This window comes from Taeniopygia guttata, chromosome 3 (assembly GCF_048771995.1).
Source record: "Taeniopygia guttata chromosome 3, bTaeGut7.mat, whole genome shotgun sequence".
Taxonomy (NCBI): Eukaryota; Metazoa; Chordata; class Aves; order Passeriformes; family Estrildidae; genus Taeniopygia; species Taeniopygia guttata.
Genome location: NC_133027.1, coordinates 344,922 through 363,678, shown reverse-complemented (window position 1 = coordinate 363,678; position 18,757 = coordinate 344,922). Strand labels below are relative to the sequence as shown.

The 18,757-nt window shown below is 63.6% G+C and overlaps 3 protein-coding genes across 3 annotated transcripts; all 3 read right to left on the bottom strand.

The window, feature by feature from the left end:
* Nucleotides 1-1,269: 1,269 nt before the first annotated feature.
* TRIM54 (tripartite motif containing 54) lies at nucleotides 1,270-5,272 on the bottom strand. Its single transcript, XM_030269822.4, has 10 exons — nucleotides 4,329-5,272; nucleotides 3,728-3,900; nucleotides 3,237-3,408; nucleotides 3,065-3,160; nucleotides 2,713-2,946; nucleotides 2,483-2,505; nucleotides 2,268-2,392; nucleotides 1,828-1,929; nucleotides 1,643-1,681; nucleotides 1,270-1,446 (listed from the first exon to the last, which is right to left on the bottom strand). Exons 1-10 carry the CDS (start codon nucleotides 4,983-4,985, stop codon nucleotides 1,436-1,438), a joined length of 1,632 nt encoding a protein of 543 aa, XP_030125682.4. The 5' UTR covers nucleotides 4,986-5,272; the 3' UTR covers nucleotides 1,270-1,435.
* Nucleotides 5,273-5,415: 143 nt separating this feature from the next.
* DNAJC5G (DnaJ heat shock protein family (Hsp40) member C5 gamma) lies at nucleotides 5,416-7,549 on the bottom strand. The gene is made up of 4 exons (XM_002188386.6): nucleotides 7,326-7,549; nucleotides 6,881-7,094; nucleotides 6,559-6,712; nucleotides 5,416-6,012 (listed from the first exon to the last, which is right to left on the bottom strand). The coding sequence occupies exons 1-4, from the start codon at nucleotides 7,436-7,438 to the stop codon at nucleotides 5,933-5,935; spliced, it is 561 nt and encodes a 186-aa protein (XP_002188422.6). The 5' UTR covers nucleotides 7,439-7,549; the 3' UTR covers nucleotides 5,416-5,932.
* Nucleotides 7,550-7,858: 309 nt separating this feature from the next.
* LOC100218564 (uridine-cytidine kinase-like 1) lies at nucleotides 7,859-18,613 on the bottom strand. Its single transcript, XM_030269823.4, has 14 exons — nucleotides 18,337-18,613; nucleotides 18,013-18,119; nucleotides 17,633-17,803; nucleotides 17,131-17,202; nucleotides 16,698-16,887; nucleotides 16,541-16,602; nucleotides 16,242-16,258; nucleotides 15,439-15,537; nucleotides 9,640-9,733; nucleotides 9,485-9,547; nucleotides 9,269-9,391; nucleotides 9,086-9,193; nucleotides 8,855-9,011; nucleotides 7,859-8,723 (listed from the first exon to the last, which is right to left on the bottom strand). Exons 1-14 carry the CDS (start codon nucleotides 18,596-18,598, stop codon nucleotides 8,650-8,652), a joined length of 1,599 nt encoding a protein of 532 aa, XP_030125683.2. The 5' UTR covers nucleotides 18,599-18,613; the 3' UTR covers nucleotides 7,859-8,649.
* Nucleotides 18,614-18,757: the final 144 nt, after the last annotated feature.

Below are 18,757 nucleotides of genomic sequence, written 5' to 3'. Positions count from 1 at the left end.
GATGAGCATCTGGACACAAAGCACAAGGAAATTGCCCAAAACAGACGAGAACAAGGATGGGGCTCTCCTGAGGTATCTCAAGCACTGGGGAGGCACCCATGGCACCCTCCCCAGGCCTGCTGATTGCTTGGGGGTCCCTTTCAGTCACCTCTGGAGGGTGGCAGTGACAAGGGGACATCCCTGAAGGGTGTGGGGGAAAGGCAAATGCTGCATCCACGAGTGTCTGGTGCGGGCACAGAGCAGCCACAGCCCCTCGGGCTCCCCAGGGATCACCCCAGCCCTTCCAGGCACGGTTCTGGAGTGTGAAGGAGCCGCTGGGCTGGGCCCTGGGCTTGGTCCGCAGGCAGCCACTGCTTGGAGCGGCAGCTCGGGGACACAGAGAGCGGAGCTGAGCTGTCCCGCCCGCCGCCCATCCTCGGGACCTTGCGCCCAGCCCCGGGCAGCGCGGGGGCCGCGGTCTGCCGGGGGTCCGCAGGGCTCAGCCCTGGCTGTGCCCGGGGTGGGCTCGGCGTGGCCGCAGGAGCGGGCACAGGACCGGCCCGAGCAGCCCCGGCCATGTGCATCAGAGCGGCGGCCGGAGCGGGCACAGGGACCGGCCCGAGCAGCCCCGGCCATGTGCATCAGAGCGGCGGCCGGAGCGGGCACAGGACCGGCCCGAGCAGCCCCGGCCATGTACATCAGAGCGGCGGCCGGAGCGGGCACAGGACCGGCCCGAGCAGCCCCGGCCATGTGCATCAGAGCGGCGGCCGGAGCGGGCACAGGACCGGCCCGAGCAGCCCCGGCCATGTGCATCAGAGCGGCGGCCGGAGCGGGCACAGGACCGGCCCGAGCAGCCCCGGCCATGTGCATCAGAGCGGCGGCCGGAGCGGGCGGTGACGCAGCCGCGCGTCCCGGGGGAGCCCGGCCCGAGCCGGCGCTGCTGCGGCTGCTGCGGGGGCTCTCGGCCAGCTCATCCCGGCCGTGTTTGCTCGCAGCTCCCGGGGGACGCCGCTGCTGCGGGCACCCGGACGGAGGGGCAGGATGGGGCCACCCGAGGGTCCTGGCCCCCCGGCAGGGGCTGTGGGCGGCGGGCAGAGCCGCACTCACAGGGCCCGGGGCTCAAAGCCCGCGTTGCATTCGGGCTCTGGGGTCTCAGCCCCTTGCCCGAGGCCCTGGGGGCACTGCTGGGGTGGCGGGGCAGGGGCTGTGCTGGGCTAGACCCTGTGGGGCCGGTGCAGAGCTGCTCTGGGGCAGCCCTCGCCTCCACCCCAGGCACACAGCACACGGGAGAACATGTCCTCACACATTTTTAATGTTGGAGAGGGGCAGCGCCCATCTGGGGAATTACAGCAGGGATGGAGCTCTCCTGAGAGTGCCAGGGATGGCCACAGCCAGGGCAGGGGTGACAGGGACAGCCAGAGCTGAGGGTATGGCAGCCTTACCCCACGACTTCACTTCAGTGCTGACCTGTGCAGAAAAGCAGCCTCAGCCCTGGGAGCCCGGGACCCCTTTCCCACTCCTTGCAGCAGGGAGACAGGCATGCCCTGGGGGGAGCCTGAGGTGTGACCTGCCCCCCCCACACCCTCATCCCCACTCCCAGCAGGTCTCCTCTGCCCCACGGCACCCCATGGCCGTGCCCATCTCACTCCCCATGAGGTCTCACCATGGGGAGAGCTCGCTGGCTTCTGCCTCGGCCCCACATCTGCAGCAGGAGAGAGGGAGCGAGATTGAGGCAGGGATGCCCCGGCACCCCGAAGGACACGTGCTGCCACACGGGGACCACAGCACAGCCAAAGGCTCAAAGGCTGGCACTGGACATGGCCCTGGGCAGTCAGGGCAGGCACTCACCTTCAGCAGCTTCGGGCACCTCCAGGCTGTCCAGCCGGTCCTCGTCTGCTGCAGCCTCACTGCCGTCCCCAGGTCCATCACCCTCATCCTCACCCAGGGGCTCTGTGGGCAGGGGACAGCTCAGGTGGGACATTCCCTCCCTCCGTCCTGCATTATGGGGTTACACCAGGGCACGCAGGAGGGAGGTGATGGAGCAGGACGCTCCAGGATGGAAGTTCCCAGGAGGAATGTTACCAGCCCAGTGTGGGAACCAGGGAGAGCCTGGGCAGGACTGACCCTCCAGGGCCCCTGGGTGGAGTTACAGGTGAGGGTCACATCCCCAGTCCTGCGTGGGATCCCCACACAGGGCATGTGGTGAGGGGGCTCCGTCCGGGGCTCTGGGCACCCCAGGCAGTCCCAGTGCCCCCTCGGGACAGCAGCAATTTCCCCAGTGCAGGCACCTGTCTGGAACTCGATGGTCCTCAGCATCTCAGCCACATAGTCCACATTGATGGAGAAGTGGTCCATGTTCTCGTAGCCAGGCTCAGGGCGGCTGCTCATTGATGCCTTGGACATGTCTGTGATCCTGCAGGGCAGAGACACCCTGGCAACTGCAGGGTCCAGCACACAGAGGGCCACCAGCCAAAGGTCTTTTCCCTCCATAGTCCCCACTCACTTTTTCAGAAGTTCCTTGGAGTGCTGTGAAGGAAAACGGGGCAGGATCAGTGTCTTCTAGACATCACCCCCACCACAGGTCCACCCCTGCACATCCAGGGGCATCCACAGATCCTTTTGGATGAGCACAGCCCCCCATTTAGACCTGTGAGCAGCCCCATGCCCCTCAGGGAACCATGGCAGCACCACACAGCCCCCCTGTCCCTTCTCTCCCTGCTCCCCTGGCAGGACCTGCAGGTACAGGGCCATCTGGGGCTCCTCCATGGCCTGGATGGCTGACTCCACCAGCTTGGAGGAGGCCTCCAGGTGGTCTCCGTACTGGCGGATGAGCCCACGGACACGCTGCAGCTTGGCCTCCTGCTCTGCCGCGATGCTCTGCAGCAGCTCCTTCTTGCGCTCCTCCAGGATCCCGTAGAGCGCGTCGAACCGCAGCCCCACGTGCTGCTTCTGCCGCCGGCTGTTCTCCTGCGGACAGAGCCAGGGCTGCGCCGTGTCCCCCCAGCACAGCCCCAGGGCTGGACGCTCCCAGCGCCACCACATCCCCCCACTGGCACAGCGCCGGGCCGGAGCCCTCGGTCCCAACCTCAATGGTGTGGCAGATCTCCTCCATCTGTGTGATGATGGCCTGGATCCGGTCATTCCCCGCCACCAGCATGGCAATGCCATCGCTGAGCTCGCTCTGGCAGGAGAGGGGCTGGGCGTGAGGGTGGCTGTGCGGGCACCCTCGGCCCCCCGAGACCCCAGGGTCCCCCCACCTTCTGGCGCTGGTAGATGGCCGGCAGCGGGGCCACCTCGCAGTCCTTGTGCGCCCCGAACACCTTGCAGAGGGAGCAGGTGGGCACCTCGCAGCGCAGGCAGTAGATGTTGATCCGCTCGTCCTCGTGCTCCTCGCACATGAGGTGCTGCTCAGCCTTGGCATGAAGGGGTCTACATGGGGGTTAGGGGTATCAGGTAGACACCTTGGCCCCAGAGACACCCCAGCTTCAGAGACAGCACCAGCCCTGGGACCTGCCCAGCCCTCAAGACACCTCTGGCTCCCAGGGACCCTTCAGCTGCAGAGACACTGCTGGCAGCAGAAATACTGCTGGCCCTGGAGAGACCCGCAGCCCCAGGGATATTCCCTGGCCCTGTATGGACCCCATGCCTCCCCAGTTCCTGCTGGGATCCCACCCCGAGCCCTCTCGCTGGGCTCGCTGTCACCCGCAGGTCTCCTCCCGCCCGCCCCGGGGTCCCCACGCCTCCGGACCGGGCCGACTCCTGCTTGTAGATGTCGATGATGTTCTCCACGAGCAGGTTCCGCTGCAATCCGTACACCCCGTGCCGGTCCAGCACCACCTCGTGCCGGCAGGACGGGCACCGGAACCGCCCGCCCGACGGCACCGTGCTGGAGCCCCGGGACTGCCACAGAGGGTTGGAGGCCTGGGGGGGTACGCGAGGGGTCACGGCGGCGGCACCCCGCATCCCCGGCACCTCCCGGCCCCGCGGATCTGCGCCCCACAGCCCCCGGGACGCATCCGGGCACGGCCATGGGCACGGAGACAGAGACGGAGACGGGCAAGAGCACGGACGGGACACGGGTGTGGAGACAAACAAGGACTCCTACACGGGCTCTGCTTCCCGTTCACCGTCTCCGCCGGCCGAGAGTGGCACCAGGCACAGCCCAGCCGGGATTCCCGGTGCCGGTGCCAGACCAGGCCCCTTTGCGAAGAGGACCCCGGTGCTCTGGTGCGGCCCGCCCCGCCGCCTCGCTGGCCGGGGATCCCGGGATAACGGGGCCACCACCCACCGGACTGGGGTCCCAGTGCCCAGGTCCCGGTGCCTCCCCGCGCCCCACCGGCGGGTCCCACCTGGAAGACGTCGTTGGCGCACTTGCGGCAGAGGTTGTGCTGGCAGGGCAGGATGACCACGGGCTTGGAGAACATCTCCAGGCAGATGGGGCAGATGAGCTGCTTCTCCAGGCTCTCCATGCTCCGCGCCTCCGCCAGAAGCGGCTTCAGCCCTACCGCGAAGTTCATGGCCGCGGTCCCGACCCGTCCCAGCCCGACCCGGCTCTGTCCCGCGGCTCCGCTCCGGCCGCCCGGTGCCCGCTTTGTTTCGGCCCCGGCCCCGGTCCCGGCCCCCGGCGCTAATTTTAGCCGCCCCCGCCCCGCCGGGGCCGCAGCTGTCGGCGGCGTCGGGTGACACTGAGTCACCGCTCCTGCCCACCCTCGGGACCGGCTGGTCCCGGGACCCGCTGCGCTTCGGGACCCGCTGATCCCCTGCCCGGGAGGAGGAGCGGCCAAGGCTCCGGGGACCGGGCCTGGCTGGGGCAGGGGTGCAGGGCTGGCAGTCATGCTGAGGAGTATGTGTCCCCCAGCAGCGCTAGGGGAGGTTGGGGTCCCGCAGATCCCACAGCCCCGTGCCAGCCCCATCGAAGAGCAGGGTGGAGGGGCTGGAGCCAGGACACCCCCATCCTCACTCACCCTGGCACCCTGGCTATATTTAGGGAGTGAGGCAGAGCCCATGCAGCTGCGGGCAGAGGCAGTGACCAGAGATGGGAAGAAAGTGCAAGCGGCTCACAGCGTCCCCCTCGGTCCCATCCCTGCCAGTCCTAGCCCTCCGCAGGGCCGCGGCTTCCCGGGAGCGGGGCAGGAGCAGGGACGCTGCCGGCAGCGGGGAGCAGGGCTCCAGGACGGCAGCAGCAAGGAGAGGGAAGAGCAGAGCCTTCGGGAGCCAGCAGCAAGGGACAGAGCGGGACCCAGGTGGGTGACAGGAGACCAGCGACATTCACTGCACTCGACATGACCACTCCACACAGGACGTGACCTGCCTACTGCACACCCCAGTTAGTCCCCGCAGCACCCTGCAGGATCCATGGGCACAGCCCCCAGCATGGACAACACCAGGCAGAGGCACATCCTACCGCCGACGGACAGAGCCCAGGCACACACACGCTCCCCTCCCGTCGGCCTTTAATGGTGCCCACAAAAACCTAGACAAACCCAGAGGGCAGAGGAAAGGGGCACAGATAGGAGCACCCCAACTCCACAGCAGCGTTTGGCACCCAGCACCCAGCGGGAGGGCTGCAGGGGGGCAGCGGGCTCAGCCCAGCCCCAGAGGTTACAGTGCTAATGGTCTCGGACGCGCTTGGCTCCCTGCAGAGCTCGGCCCCGAGCGTCCCTGCTCGTGCCTGCTGCTCGCTGCTCGACTTGGGCACGGGCAAGGCACTCAAGGGGGCCATGGCAGCACGGGCTCCAGGCCACTGCCACCACCAGTGCTGGGGCATTGCCTTGGAGCTCGAGCAGGGGCCCAGGAGCCTGTGCATTGATGCTGGCCAAATTAACCTGAGATTATATCCCTCCCGAGGCTGATGAGCCAGTCTGGGGGGTGGGACCGTGGTCCCAGAAAGTGACAGTCCCAAAGGAGAATCCCTGCCCCGAGTCCTCGGGGAGCCGGCGGGATGGGGCCAGCCTCAGGCATCACTCCTGGTGCTGGCTGGCAGCGGCTCCGTGCTGGCAGGCGGGGGCTGTGCTATAACAGGGATCTGAGGATCTGGAAAGGAAGAGCTGCAGATCAGTGGCTCAGCCCCATCCTGTGGTGCCAGTGAGCAGGAATCTCACAACACTGCCTCAAGGGCTCCCACAGCCCAAAGCCCCCATACCCTTGCCCAGTGCAGAGGGCCGTGGGAGTGCCCCGACCCCAGGGAAACCTGTAGGAGTCACCCAGCCCCACTGACACCAGTATGGCTGGTGCCAGGGAATAGCTGGCCTGGAGCACAGCCGCTCTTCCCGTGCTCTGTGTCCCAAAGGGCACGGGCCCCAGGGTCTCTAAGCTTCAGGCCTGTTCAGGGGGCCTGTGTCCAGAGGGAAGGAGAAGGTGTACCCATGGCCCATACAGTGTCTGCCTGGCTCTGTCACTGCCACCAGCCCTGACCCACACAGGAAACACCAAGGGCTGGCTGTAAGAGCTGAGACTAAAACCAATCCAACACCTGAGCCAGAACTCTATCCCCCACACAAGATGGGATAAGGGGAGACCCCAGAGCCCCCACAAAGCAAACATAGGTGCTCCCAGCTGCTGGGTTCCCGCCTGACTTACCGCTGTCCTCTGTGCACATCTGTGCCTCCAGGTCCTTGGGGTCCACATATTTGTAGGACTCATCCTCCTTGGGCGGGCAGCACGTCCCACAGCAGAAGAAGCAACAGCAGCAGCAGCAGCAGCAGGTGAGGGCTCCGCAGCACAGCACCAGTGCCTGCGTCAGGGACAAACGTGCTGTGAGCTCACCCAAGTCCCTGACCCATCACAGCAGGGCTGAGACCCCGCTCAAGCCACCAGCCCACCAGCACGGCAAACCGCTGAGCCAGCGACCCGCCAGCCCCGTCACGCCAGCCCCATGGACACCGGACGATGCCGGACTCACCTTGAACCACCACTTGGACATGAGGAAGTAGTGCCGGACAGCATCGTCGCCGAACTGCTCGGCCACGTAGAGGCCGAGGGAGCCGTACTGGTCATAGAGGCGGCGCTTGTCCGCGTCGCTCAGCGTGGCGTGGGCGCTGTTGATCTCCTTGAACCGCTCGGCTGCCGCCGGGTCATCGGGGTTCTTGTCCGGATGGTACTTGAGAGCCAGCTTCCTGTGGGTGAACCGGGGGACCCCCGGCACGGGCTCACAGCCTCGCTCCCCGGGACAGCCCACTCCCCGGTACGGACCCAGGACCCCCGGCACGGGTTACAGCCTCGCTTCCCGGAACCGACCCCGACCGCCGGGACGGCACCGGGACCGTCCGGACGAGATCCCGGCCGCGCTCGCGGGACGGACCCTCATGCCCGGGCCCCCAGGGCGACCCCGCCGGACCCCCCCGTACCGATAGGCCTTCTTGATCTCCTCGGGGGAGCTGCCCTTCTGCAGCCCCAGCACGCGGTACAGGCTCTCCCCGACCCGGGACAGCTTCCGCTGCGGCCGCGGGGGCTCCGCCATGGCCGCGCCGAGGGTCGCGGGGTCGGACGGGACGCGGCACCGACCGCCACGGCCCTGCCCCGCCGCCGCTTCCGCCCGCGCCGCCGCCGCTCTGCGCAGGCGCCGCCCGCGCCCCGGTACAGAGCACGGCCCGCCCGGTACAGGGCACGGCCTGCCCGGTGACACCCGGTACAGGGCACCGACCGCCCGGTACAGGGCACGGCCCGCCCGGTACAGGGCACGGCCCGCCCGGCGACACCCGGTACAGGGCACGGCCCGCCCGGTACAGAGCACGGCCCGCCCGGCGACACCCGGTACAGGGCACGGCCCGTCCGGTACAGGGCACGGCCCGCCCGGTTCAGGGCACGGCCCGCCCGGTTCAGGGCACGGCCCGCACCGCCTGACCCCGGTCCGGCGGCAGCAGGAGGCGGCACACGGGGATCGCGCTGCTCCTTTATTGGTACAAAACGGCGGTGAGGGGGTGGTGAGGCCACGGCCGGGCCCGGGACGGCGCGGGTACCGGGGCAGACCCCCACCCCCGGAATTCCCTGCTGCCGTCGGTGGTGGAGCCGAGGGGCGGGCAAGGCTGCCGCTGCCCTTCGGAAAAAGAACCTGAGCAACAAGGGCAGCACCGGGGACACCTCACCACTCCCTGGTCACCGGCAGCACTCTGCGCACCGAGTATGGGACAGCACCGGGAAGGCAGCCCCGTGACAACCCCCCCAACTCCCGGGGCCAGGGATGGAGTGTGGATTGGCAGGGACGGGGTGAATCCATGAGGTCCAGTCCCTGATGTCAGAGGGTCCCAGTGGAGCTGGAGGCCGCCCACAATAAATATAAATAAATATGGATTCCAGGCAGGGAGCTGGCCTGGACTGGACCCCATCCCCCTCTTTCCCTGGGGAGAAGGTGAGCATCCCTCAGGCACAGCCGCAGGGAGGCCACCACTCCCTCTGGAGGCACCGCTGGCCCAGAGGCAGGGCTCTGGGAGCAAGGAATGTCCCTAAATATCCCCGCTCTGTGGTCCAAAGGAGAGGCCATCCCTCTCTTCTCCTCCTCCCTGGGGAGGATTGGTCCTTTGGGGTAGAGGGAGACCAGTAGCAGGGGCTTGTCTGCAGGTAGAGCCAGGGGCTGGCAGGTGGTCCCAGCTGGCAGCTCAGGGCCTCTCCTGGGGTCAGGGATGGGGGCCAGCCCTCCAGCCAGCCTAGCCTGTGGTCCTGTGGCCAGCCAGATCAGCAGTCCATGCTGTCGTTCTCACACCAGGCCGAGGGGCCATCAGTGCCAAAGTATCTGTCTCCAAAGTTACCTGGCAAAGAAAGGGACAAAATGAAGACACAGCAGCACCAGCCCGCTAGCGTCCCTTTGGTGTGGCTGCCAGGCTACCCCTAGGGCTGCTGGCCCCAGCCACGAGGTACAGCACACTCTGGTCCCCCTCACCGATGCCCGGAATGATGTGGAACTCTTCGTTGACCCGCTTGTCCACAGCGGTGGTGATGATGTGGACACGGGGAAAGGCGTAGGCCACGGAGTGCACCCCCATCTCTGCCATCAGCAGCGACAGCAGGAAGATCCTGTCCTCCTGCACGTCATGGTCCTGCGGCATACGGAGATGTGAGAGCCCAGCCGGCCCGGGGATGCTGTGCCCCACCCGCCTCCCCGGCCCCTCACCAGCAGGACGCGCACAGCCATCATGGCCGCGGCCCCCGTGGACACCGTGCTGTCCATGAGGATGACGTAGTCCTCGCTGATCTCCTTGGGCAGGCGCAGGTAGTGGAGCTGGGGGGGGAAGGAAGGGCGCTTGGTGACGTGCCAGCAGCGCAGGGCCGCGTGCCAGGCTGCAGCAGCACTCACCTCGGGCTCCCCCGTGTCCAGGTTGGTCTGGATGAGGATCTTGCCCAGGCGGATGTCCTTGCAGACAGCGGTCAGGGCTTGCTCCATGGTCTCACCCGCTCGCAGGATGGACACGCCGGTGATCTGGGAAAGGGGCAGGGACACGTGCTGGGTGCTCCCAGTGCATGCTAACCCCAGGAGCTGTGCCCTCAGGGGGAGCAGGGAGCCGTGTCTCACCCGCTGCCTGTGGAACCGCTTCCCCTCGTACATGGTGCCCTGGGGTGTCTCCACAGTGACCGACTGCAGAAAGGGGAGCACAAGGAGTGTGGGGGCAGCCTGACACCCCGTGACTGGAGGTGGGGCTGTGGCTACCCCCAAGAGTGGTCACCCACCTTCAGGGGGAGGAAGGACAAGGCATGTTCGATTAGCAGCCGCATCAGGCGCTTGGAGTAGAAGATAAATTCGTCCCTGGTCGTGTCCTTGTTCCTGGGAGAAATGACACAAGTGAGGTGGGAACAGAGCCCCTGCCATCCCCTGCAGACCAGATGAGAGGCTCCAGAGGCCAACCAGCATGGACAGCAGCCCCAGTCTGTGGCAACCAGAACACTCTTGGAGTGACACACTCAGTGATCACCAGCACTGTGGGGCTCACTGAGACCTCAGCTATTGTCTTAAGACAGGATTCCAGAGGCAAGAGAGTGGCTTAGCTACTCTGGGAGGGAGCTGCAACAGCACTTACAGACATCAGAGAGAGCGGGGAGAGAATGGGGAGTAGGAACAGGTCGGGCAGGACCATGGGTCCTGGGGCGGCACAAACTCAGGAGCAATGGTGAGTGCTGGGGAGCCCGGGGCAGAACAGGAGCAGAGCCAGGATAGGCCAGAACCCTGCTGTGGAAGGGGACATAGTGCACCATGGCTGAGCATGCTGGGTGACAGAAAAGAGTGGAATATGTCCCCAGCTCTCCCCTCTAAAGCACTGCTAAGAACCAGGTGACTCTGAAATACCCATTGTGCCCTTTTCACAGCTCTGATGTACTGAAGGCACCAAGATGTAAAACAAACACAAAGCAGAACAAAGCTGCCGTGGGGCTGCAATTCCCAGGAAACCTCTCCCCTTCCCCAGGAGGAGTAAAGCCAGCCCTGCATGCAGGGCACTAATCCCACAGCAGAGGGAAGGCAGACAACCTTTCCTACTAGGAGTACATGAGGATAAAAAAGCCCCACAGACGCCTGTTCCCAGAGGGAAGTGGAGCTGGCAACACTCCAGAAGAGGCAGAAGGATACTGAATATTTTTACTCTATATTTTAAGACATCATCTGCCATTTTTTACACCTTGGTGGGTGACAGCCCTACTGAGGCACTTGGAGGAGGATGAACAGTCACTGCTGTCCTTGTGTGTTCCTGCAGCCATTCCAGAGTCACTCACAGCTGAGCATCTGCAGTGACCATGGCATACGGACATTCCCAAACCCCTGGGCACAGCCAGCACCTCCAAGGAAGGCAGAAAAACCAGTTCTGGTCTGGAAGACCCTGCCTACAGCTCCCAGCATGAGCTGTCAGCAAGCACTCACGGGTGGGCTGCACCCACACATCCACCCACAGGAGCAGCACGAGCCCGGCAGCCACCCTGCCTCCACTGCAGCCTGTCCCAGCCAGCCGTCCCCACTGAGACCCACGCTGGCAGGGCTGGGTGGGACAGGCCCCAAACTGCTCCATCAGCAGCAGGTTCCTCTGGGGACGGGGCACTCCTGGGGAACCCCAGTGGACACACAACCATGAAGCTTCTCCCTGCCCAGGGCAAAGCAGGGCACGGGGAAGGGCTGTGCCAGGGAGGGCATCCCAGACATGCCGGGCAGCAGGAGGTTACCAGGATCCACCAGTGCCACCATCCCACCTGGGTGAAGCCTGAGGAAACACACTGCCCCTATCCACAGAGGAGGCAGATGAACCTCAGCACACTGCAGCACACTAGGAGCCCGCAGCTGGGCAGGGCAGCACTGCAGCTGGCGCTCCTGATGACCTCAGCCTTCCCTAGCATGCTCAGGAGAGGACAGAGGGACCAGGAGCATCTGCCTGGGGCCTGATCACAGCATCAGCTCTGTGCATGAACTGGACTGTCTGCAGCTGAGAGCCAGCTGGTACAGCCAGGCACCGGGAAATCTGGGCATGAATGGGTTACAGAATCCCAGAATGGCTTGTGTCAGGAGGGGACCTTAAAGGTCACCTTGTCCCACCGCCCTGCCATGGGCAGCTGCACCTTCTGTTAGACCAGGCTCCCCCAAACCGTGTCCAGCCTGCCCTTGGGGCACCCAGATCTCCTGGGCAACCTGTGGCAGACCCTCACCACCCTCATGGAAGAACTTCTGCCCAGCATCTCATGTAACACACCCTCTGGCAATGGGATACCAGTCCTCATCCTGACACTGCATCCTTCATACTCCATCTATTCTCAGCCTCATGACTCAAACTGTGCAGCTATTCTAGTGTGGGACTAGTTTTCAGTTTCTGTCTCTCCACAACAGCAGAAAATTGCTCCAGAAAGTGCATTCCCCGAATGCCAGCCTGGATTTGCCACCACGATGCTCATCTGCTGCCACCAACACCCTCCCAGCAGACAGACGGGTGAGCGTGAGGAGCTTCAGGTGTGGAACAACAGGGAATGTGCTGGCTAGCGTGCCAGGACTGACATCCCAGAGAGTGCACTGGGAAACACCAGACAGGACAAGGAGGGAGCAGAATCCTGGCTCACAGCTCTGCAGTGGTGCAGGTGCCGGGTTGGACAGGTCCAGGCACTCTCTGGGAAAGGCTGTGCTGGAGGGAGCAGCAGCACTCCATGAGCACTGCAGCAGCAGGAACCTGGTGCAGTGGAAAGGTCCCTGCCCATGTCAGGGGCTGAACTAGGCAGCCTCCAAAGGTCCCTCCCGCCCAAACCACTGTAGGATTCACTTAATAAAGAGACAGATCTGCTAAGATGCAATAACTCTGCACATAGAGGTGCAGGAAATGTGGCTAAAGGTGTGTTTGATTCTCACCAGCCTGGAGCTCTCTGAGAGCCCAAGAAAAGGACATGAGGAAAAAACAGCACCTTGGGAGTAGAGGGTCACCTGTGGTGACCAGCAACAGCCCCATGCCATGCCCAAGTGACACAGAAGCCAAGTAGTGCCCCCAAGTCTCACCAGAAAAAATGCTGCTTTGCTGTCCCCTAACACAGACACCCAGCAGAGCTCCTCAGCTCAGAGGTTTGGAAAAGGCACTGGCCCAGCAGGATTTCAGGGGGCAGCTGACAGGCTGAGTCGATGCTCCTCAGAAAAGTGGCATTTCTTTTAGACTATCTGGAATGGGCTCAGCTGCCTCCCCAGCACTCCTGGCCCTGCTCCCACATCGCATCAGCACAGCCACCTGAGGCCAATGGTGCCAAAGCCCTGCAGCCCCAGGCAAAACCCGAGTCACCCCCAGGGCAGCCTAGCACAGCCCTGAGCCTCAGCAGATTAAGGTCATCAAGCACTTGTGGTATAAAGGCGGAGCTGCAGCCCAGGGGAGGGACACAAGCACCGGCACAGGGCTCTGCCTGGCACACCTGAGGTGCCACATCACCTGTTTGATTGCCTGACCTGTCTTGGAGCCTGTGCTTCCACAGGAGGAAGGAGTCAGGAGAAGGAAAGGAGGTGGCCAGTCTTATGTGGTCATGAGTATCAGAACGTCATAAATTGTTTTAGTTGCAAAAGCCCTTTGAGATCAAGTTCAGCTGCTCCCCCAGCACTGCCAAGGCCACCACTAGCCCACACCCTCAAGTGCCACATCCACGTGGTTTCTAAATTCCACCAGGGATGGAGACTCTCATCACTACCTGGAGCAGCTGTGCTGAGGCTGGAAAACCCTTTCCACGAAGAAACTGCTCCCAATATCCAACCTGAATCTCCTCTGGAGCAGACTGAGGCAGTTTCCTCTTGTCCTGTCCCTTTTTTCCATGGGAGCAGAGCCTGACCCTCACCTGGCTGCATCCTCCTGTCAGGAAGCTATAGAGAACAAGAAGGGGCCCCCTGAGCCTCCTTTTCTCCAGGCTGAGCCCCTTCCCAGCTCCCTCAGCCCCTCCTGGGGCTCCAGCCCCTTCCCCAGCTCTGATCATGCTCCAGCCCCTCCATGTCTCTCTTATCAGGAGGGGCCCAGAATTGTCCCCAAGACTGGAGGTGCCCCAGCAGTGCCCAGCTGGGACAGCCCAGGTGCCACTGGCACTAGCCCACCTGAGCTCATTGTCCCAGATTGAAAAGCAAGATGTATTCTATTTGCCATCTGTTTGGCAGTTGTCTTGTATTAAGTGGGCAGTTTTTCCTCAGCTCTTCCACAACCAATCCTCCCTTAGGGGAGACATCTGCTGATAATGGGCCATTGAACGTCACTTCATGACTAATAAAAGCTATAACATCCCATTGTGAGATGCTCCGCCCAGAGGGAGAAGCCAAGCATTCCTAACTGGATATAATCTTGAGATTCTGGCCCACCAGCACAGCTTTTTCTGCACTGGATTTCCCAGAGGAACAGCTGCCTCTTCCACTGCCTCTTCAGAGGAAGACTATACCATTTTTCTACAAGATCACTACTCCAAGAGAACCACACCTGACACTCCAGGAGGACTGCAGCCGTAATTCCCAACTGGACTGCAGCCAACACCCTGTCCAACAGGGTGTCAGGTTGTATTCTGACTCTGTCAGTGCTGTTTTGGTTCACTGCATTGTTTATTTTATCTTTTTATTTTCTTTCCTAATAAAGAACTGTTATTCCTGCTCCCATATTTTTGCCTGAGAGCCCCCTTAATTTCAAATTTATAACAATTCAGAGGGAAGGGGTCTACATTTTTCCATTCCAGGGGAGGCTCCTGCCTTCCTTAGCAGACACCTGTCTTTCCAAACCCAGACACTCATGCTGAGCCACTCCTGACCAACACTCCCATGGCCTTTCCAGCTTTGCAGCCCCTCTGCTTCATCCTGGAGTGCTTCATGGGGTTGTTGTGACCCAAGGGCAGGATCTGGCACTTGGCCTTGTTGACCCTCATGCCGCTGGTCTCAGCACATCAATCAAGACTGCCCCAATCCCTCTGCAGAGCCTTCCTGCTCTCCAGCAGATCCACATCCCACCCCACTTGGTATCCTCTGCAAGCTTACTGAAAGTGCACTCAGTCCTCTCCAGGTCTCTCCCAAGGACATGAGCTGACACCTTCCCAACCAACACACAGCTGCCATAGCAGCCACAGCACGAAAGGCATAGGAGGACCTGACTGAGCTCCACATCCCCTCTGCTCTGGACAAACACACCTGGGAGCTGCCAGGTTCTGCAGCTGCAAAAACAATGAACCTCTCTGTGGTCCTAAAGGCCTCAGCCCTTGACCCTTCACTAACTGATGCTACTGTCACCTGGAAAAAAGGAGCATCAGAGGGGAAAGAAAAGATCAAGAGTGGTGAAGTCATAGAAGCAGATGCTCAGGTCCCTTCTCTAAGCTAGCTCTAAACCCAAGTGCCCTGGGAGAGGAGCAAGGGGTACCTTGCTCCATGCAACCAGTTGCTCCACATGTGAGAAAAGAGCCAACCAGTCCCTTCCCATTGTAGGAAAAGCCTGCCTTTGGCTCGGGAATCACCCCAAGCAGATGTGCAGAGATCTGGTCACCAGAGAAGTGCCCATGGGGCCAGGGCTAGCTCCATTCAGCTATTTTGCTCCAGGCCAACCACCGACTGCAGTTCCATGGGCAAAAGGGAAAAACACCCCAGGCTTTGTGGTGTGATCCCACCAACCAGCCTAGAAGCAGGGGCCTGGGGCAGGGATGTACCTGGGATGTACCTGGGGCTGGTGTGCAGGGGCCTGGGGCAGGGATGTACCTGGGATGTACCTGATGATGGTGTGCAGGGGCCTGGGGCAGGGATGTACCTGGGGCCGGGATGTACCTGGTGATGGTGTGCAGGGGCTTGGGGCAGGGATGTACCTGGGATGTACCTGGTGATGGCGTGCAGGGGCCTGGGGCAGGGATGTACCTGGGATGTACCTGGGGCTGGTGTGCAGGGGCCTGGGGCAGGGATGTACCTGGGGCAGGGATGTACCTGGGATGTACCTGGGGCTGGTGTGCAGGGGCCTGGGGCAGGGATGTACCTGATGATGGTGTGCAGGGGTTTGGGGCAGGGATGTACCTGGGGCAGGGATGTACCTGATGATGGTGTGCATGCCCCGAACCTGCGGCGTGCTCTCCAGGACGCTCAGTGTCTTTGGCAGGGGCTGCCCTTGGTGGGCGGAGGCCAGGGCTGCCCTGCAGTGAGGAAGGCGCTCAGAGCTGTGCAGCACACGCACACTCACAGCACTGGGCCCCTGGAGGGACACCACCCTGACAAAGGAAGGCTCTAGAACCACCCCTCTGAAAGGTCAGCACTGTGCTTGGCCTTCCCGCCTGGATCCTGAAGAATGCCCCAAGTCTGGTACCCCAGAGCCAGATTACCCAAACAGACTGGGGTGAACCTCCCGGACCACACACTCTGCAGCCTCTGCAGAACCAGCCTTGGCCAGCAGCAGGATCTGCAGCTCTGCAGGACATTCCCATGCACCCTGGGACTGGGCTGTGCACCACAAGGGACAAGCTGAAATGTCCTGCTGAAATGGGGCATAAACTGCCAGGAACAGGAACCATGCAGGGCACTTCTCCCACAGAACTGAACAGCCCAGGGTAACTCAGCAGCCAGGACAGCAGCCCTGCTCCAGAGAGGGACAGGACCAAGACAGGGAGCTGGCCACATGCATCAGCCACAGTGTGGGACGTGTGACACAGAACCCAGAGCTGTGACAGGCCCTAAGGAGCTGAGCACAGCCCCTGCAGCACTGGGGAGGAGCAGCTACGCTCAGGCACCTCAGCAAAGCTCGGCCAGCAGGGACACGGAGGCAGTAAGACTTGGAACCCAGTGGGTGCCAGCAGCCCCCCCAGCCCGGAACAGGCCCCTGTGCAGCCTGGGCCCCACGTACCTGACTGTAATCTCCCGCTGGGTGGTGGAGAGGTCACCGGCGCAGCACAGGGGAACAGGAAGGACACCCTGTCAGTCACTCACAGGCCAGCACAGCCGCCACAACAGCCTACCTGGCTCCCCACCCTTCTCCCCTGTGCCCACCTCACAGGTCTGCTCCCCAAGCACCGTGCTGGGGCCTTCTGAGAAGAGACAGGTGATGTCAAGAGCCCCCTCAGGTGCTCCAAGAGCACAGGTCTGTGTGCAGCCATGTTCTACCTTCTACATGCAGGACCCTCCTCCTCCTCACCCCTGGCTCACCTTTTCCAGCTGGCTGTGCACATGCTGCACAATGAGGTCCAGTGCCACGAAGTTTTCCCCACCTGAGAGTGGAGCAGAGGAGGCAGATGGGGCGGACGCTGACCCACTCCTGCCCCACAGCACCCGCTCCCAAAGCCAGGGTCAGCTCTGGCCTCACCCCTGGGCACCACGATGTCGGCAACCTGCACGGTGGGCTCGATGTACTGCTCGAAGGCTGGCTTCACAAACTTGTTGTACTGTTTGATGACCCCTGCAACATCCCGCCCGCGCTCCATGATGTCGCGCTGCAGCCGCCGCACCAGACGGATGTCGGAGTCCGTGTCCACAAACACTTTCATGTCCAGGAGCTGGAAAACTGGGAGGGGTGAGCACCCCCTATGCGGCTCTCATCACACCTGTGTTATTCCCCTCCACCACCCCGCAGTGGCACCCAGCATCCCTCCCTGAGGCCTCTCACACGTAGTGCTCTGTCAGGAAGCATGGTAACCTCTCCCTCCACAGCCCCCACTGCTGCAGTGGCACCCAGGGCCAGTGCCTGTCCTGCTGCAGCACGTCCCCTCGGGACCAGCGGACGCCTGATGCAGCGATACCTTGAGCAGCTCCTTGTTGGCGAAGGCCAGGATCCCTTCGAACACAATGACGTTGGCCCCATACACTGTTTTCTGCAGGCAGACAGGAGCTGGGTTTGTCCTGTTTCTCTCACATGCCACGGCAGCACCAACACAGGGCACTGTCCCCCCTGGGGTCTCACCATTGTGCTGGGGCTCCCCATAACTGTCCTGCAGCATCCAATGATTTGGAGCCATAGTTCATCCCTGTGCATGATGCTTCAGTCCAGAACAGACCCTGAACCTTGCTCTAGATCCCAAGGCTCTGCTCAATGCTGTCCTCCTAGCACCGCTCCACACTGAGTCCCTCCCTCATATCTGCACTGGTCTGTTTGCACATCCACCCAGAGTCTCCCTGGAATGAATCCCCCGCTCCCAGTGACCCCCAGCTGTCCCCTCCCTTTACCATCCAGGCCCTGCAGGGCCCAGAGGGTTCCCCTTTCCCAGGACCCTGCCAGCCCGGCCCGGTCCCTGCGGCACCCACCCACTCGCGGCGCCGGCTGTGCGTGGTGAAGTCGTACACCGGCACTTTCACGCTCTTGCCCTTCTTGAGCTTGCGCAGGACACTGACGAGCAGCTCGAAGTCAAAGGCATCGGGGTGGTCGAAGTTGTAGTCGCTGCGGGCTGCCAGCGCCTGCTGCCCCTCATCCAGCACCTGCAGGCACCGGCACCGCTCAGCGCCGTGCCGGAGGCCCGGCCCGGGACCAGCAGCGAGCACTGCTCGGGATCCCGGCATCCACAGGCACCGCAGCCCTGCCCGGGGCCGATCCCGGGAGCGCCAGCAGCACCCAGCGGTACACGGAACCGCGAGTGCCGGCACAGCTCAGCACCCACCGGGCCGCCCTTGGGCGCTGCGGGACGCACCTTATAGAAGGAGTCCATGGAGAGCAGCACGACCCAGGGCACGTCCAGCGCCTCGATGATCCGCGTCGCCACCGTGGTCTTGCCGGAGGCGCTGCCGCCGCACAGGCCTGCGGGGAGCGGCGGGGGCACCGCCCCGACCCGGATCCGTCACGGCCCAGGATCCGGCTGCAGCCCGGCCCCAGCCCCTCCTCGGCCGCTCCTCGGGGATTCGTTCCACGATTTCCGACTGCAGCCCGGCCCTGGCCCCGGTCCGGCCTCCATCCCCTCCCCGGCCCGGTCTCGGCTCCGGTTCCATCCCCTCCCCGGCCCCATCCCACCGCTCACCGATGACAAAGGCCTCATCTACGGGCGCGCCGGTCTCGCTGTACCAGGGCGGCCGCCCGGCCGTGTAGATGGTCCGTTTGCTGGTGCGCAGCAGCGGCGGCTCCGGCTTGCACTGGCTGGCAGTGCGGCGCCGTGGGGCCGGAGCGGGAGCCAGCGGCAGGCGGCTGAGCAGCGAGCCCAGCGGGCCGGGGCCGGGGCCGGGGCCGGGGCCGCGCTCCGGCCCCGCCGTCCCCCGCCGCTCCTCCGCGCCCGCCGCCGCCATCGCCGCGCGGCCGCGGGGGCTGCCGGGACGGCTCGGGCTGCGCGCGGCCGGGGAACCGACCCCGCCCCGGCCGGAGCCCCGCCCCCGATGGAGCCCCGCCCCTGAGTGCGGCCACGCCCATCGAGGCCATGCCCACCGACACAGGCCCCGCCCATCTCT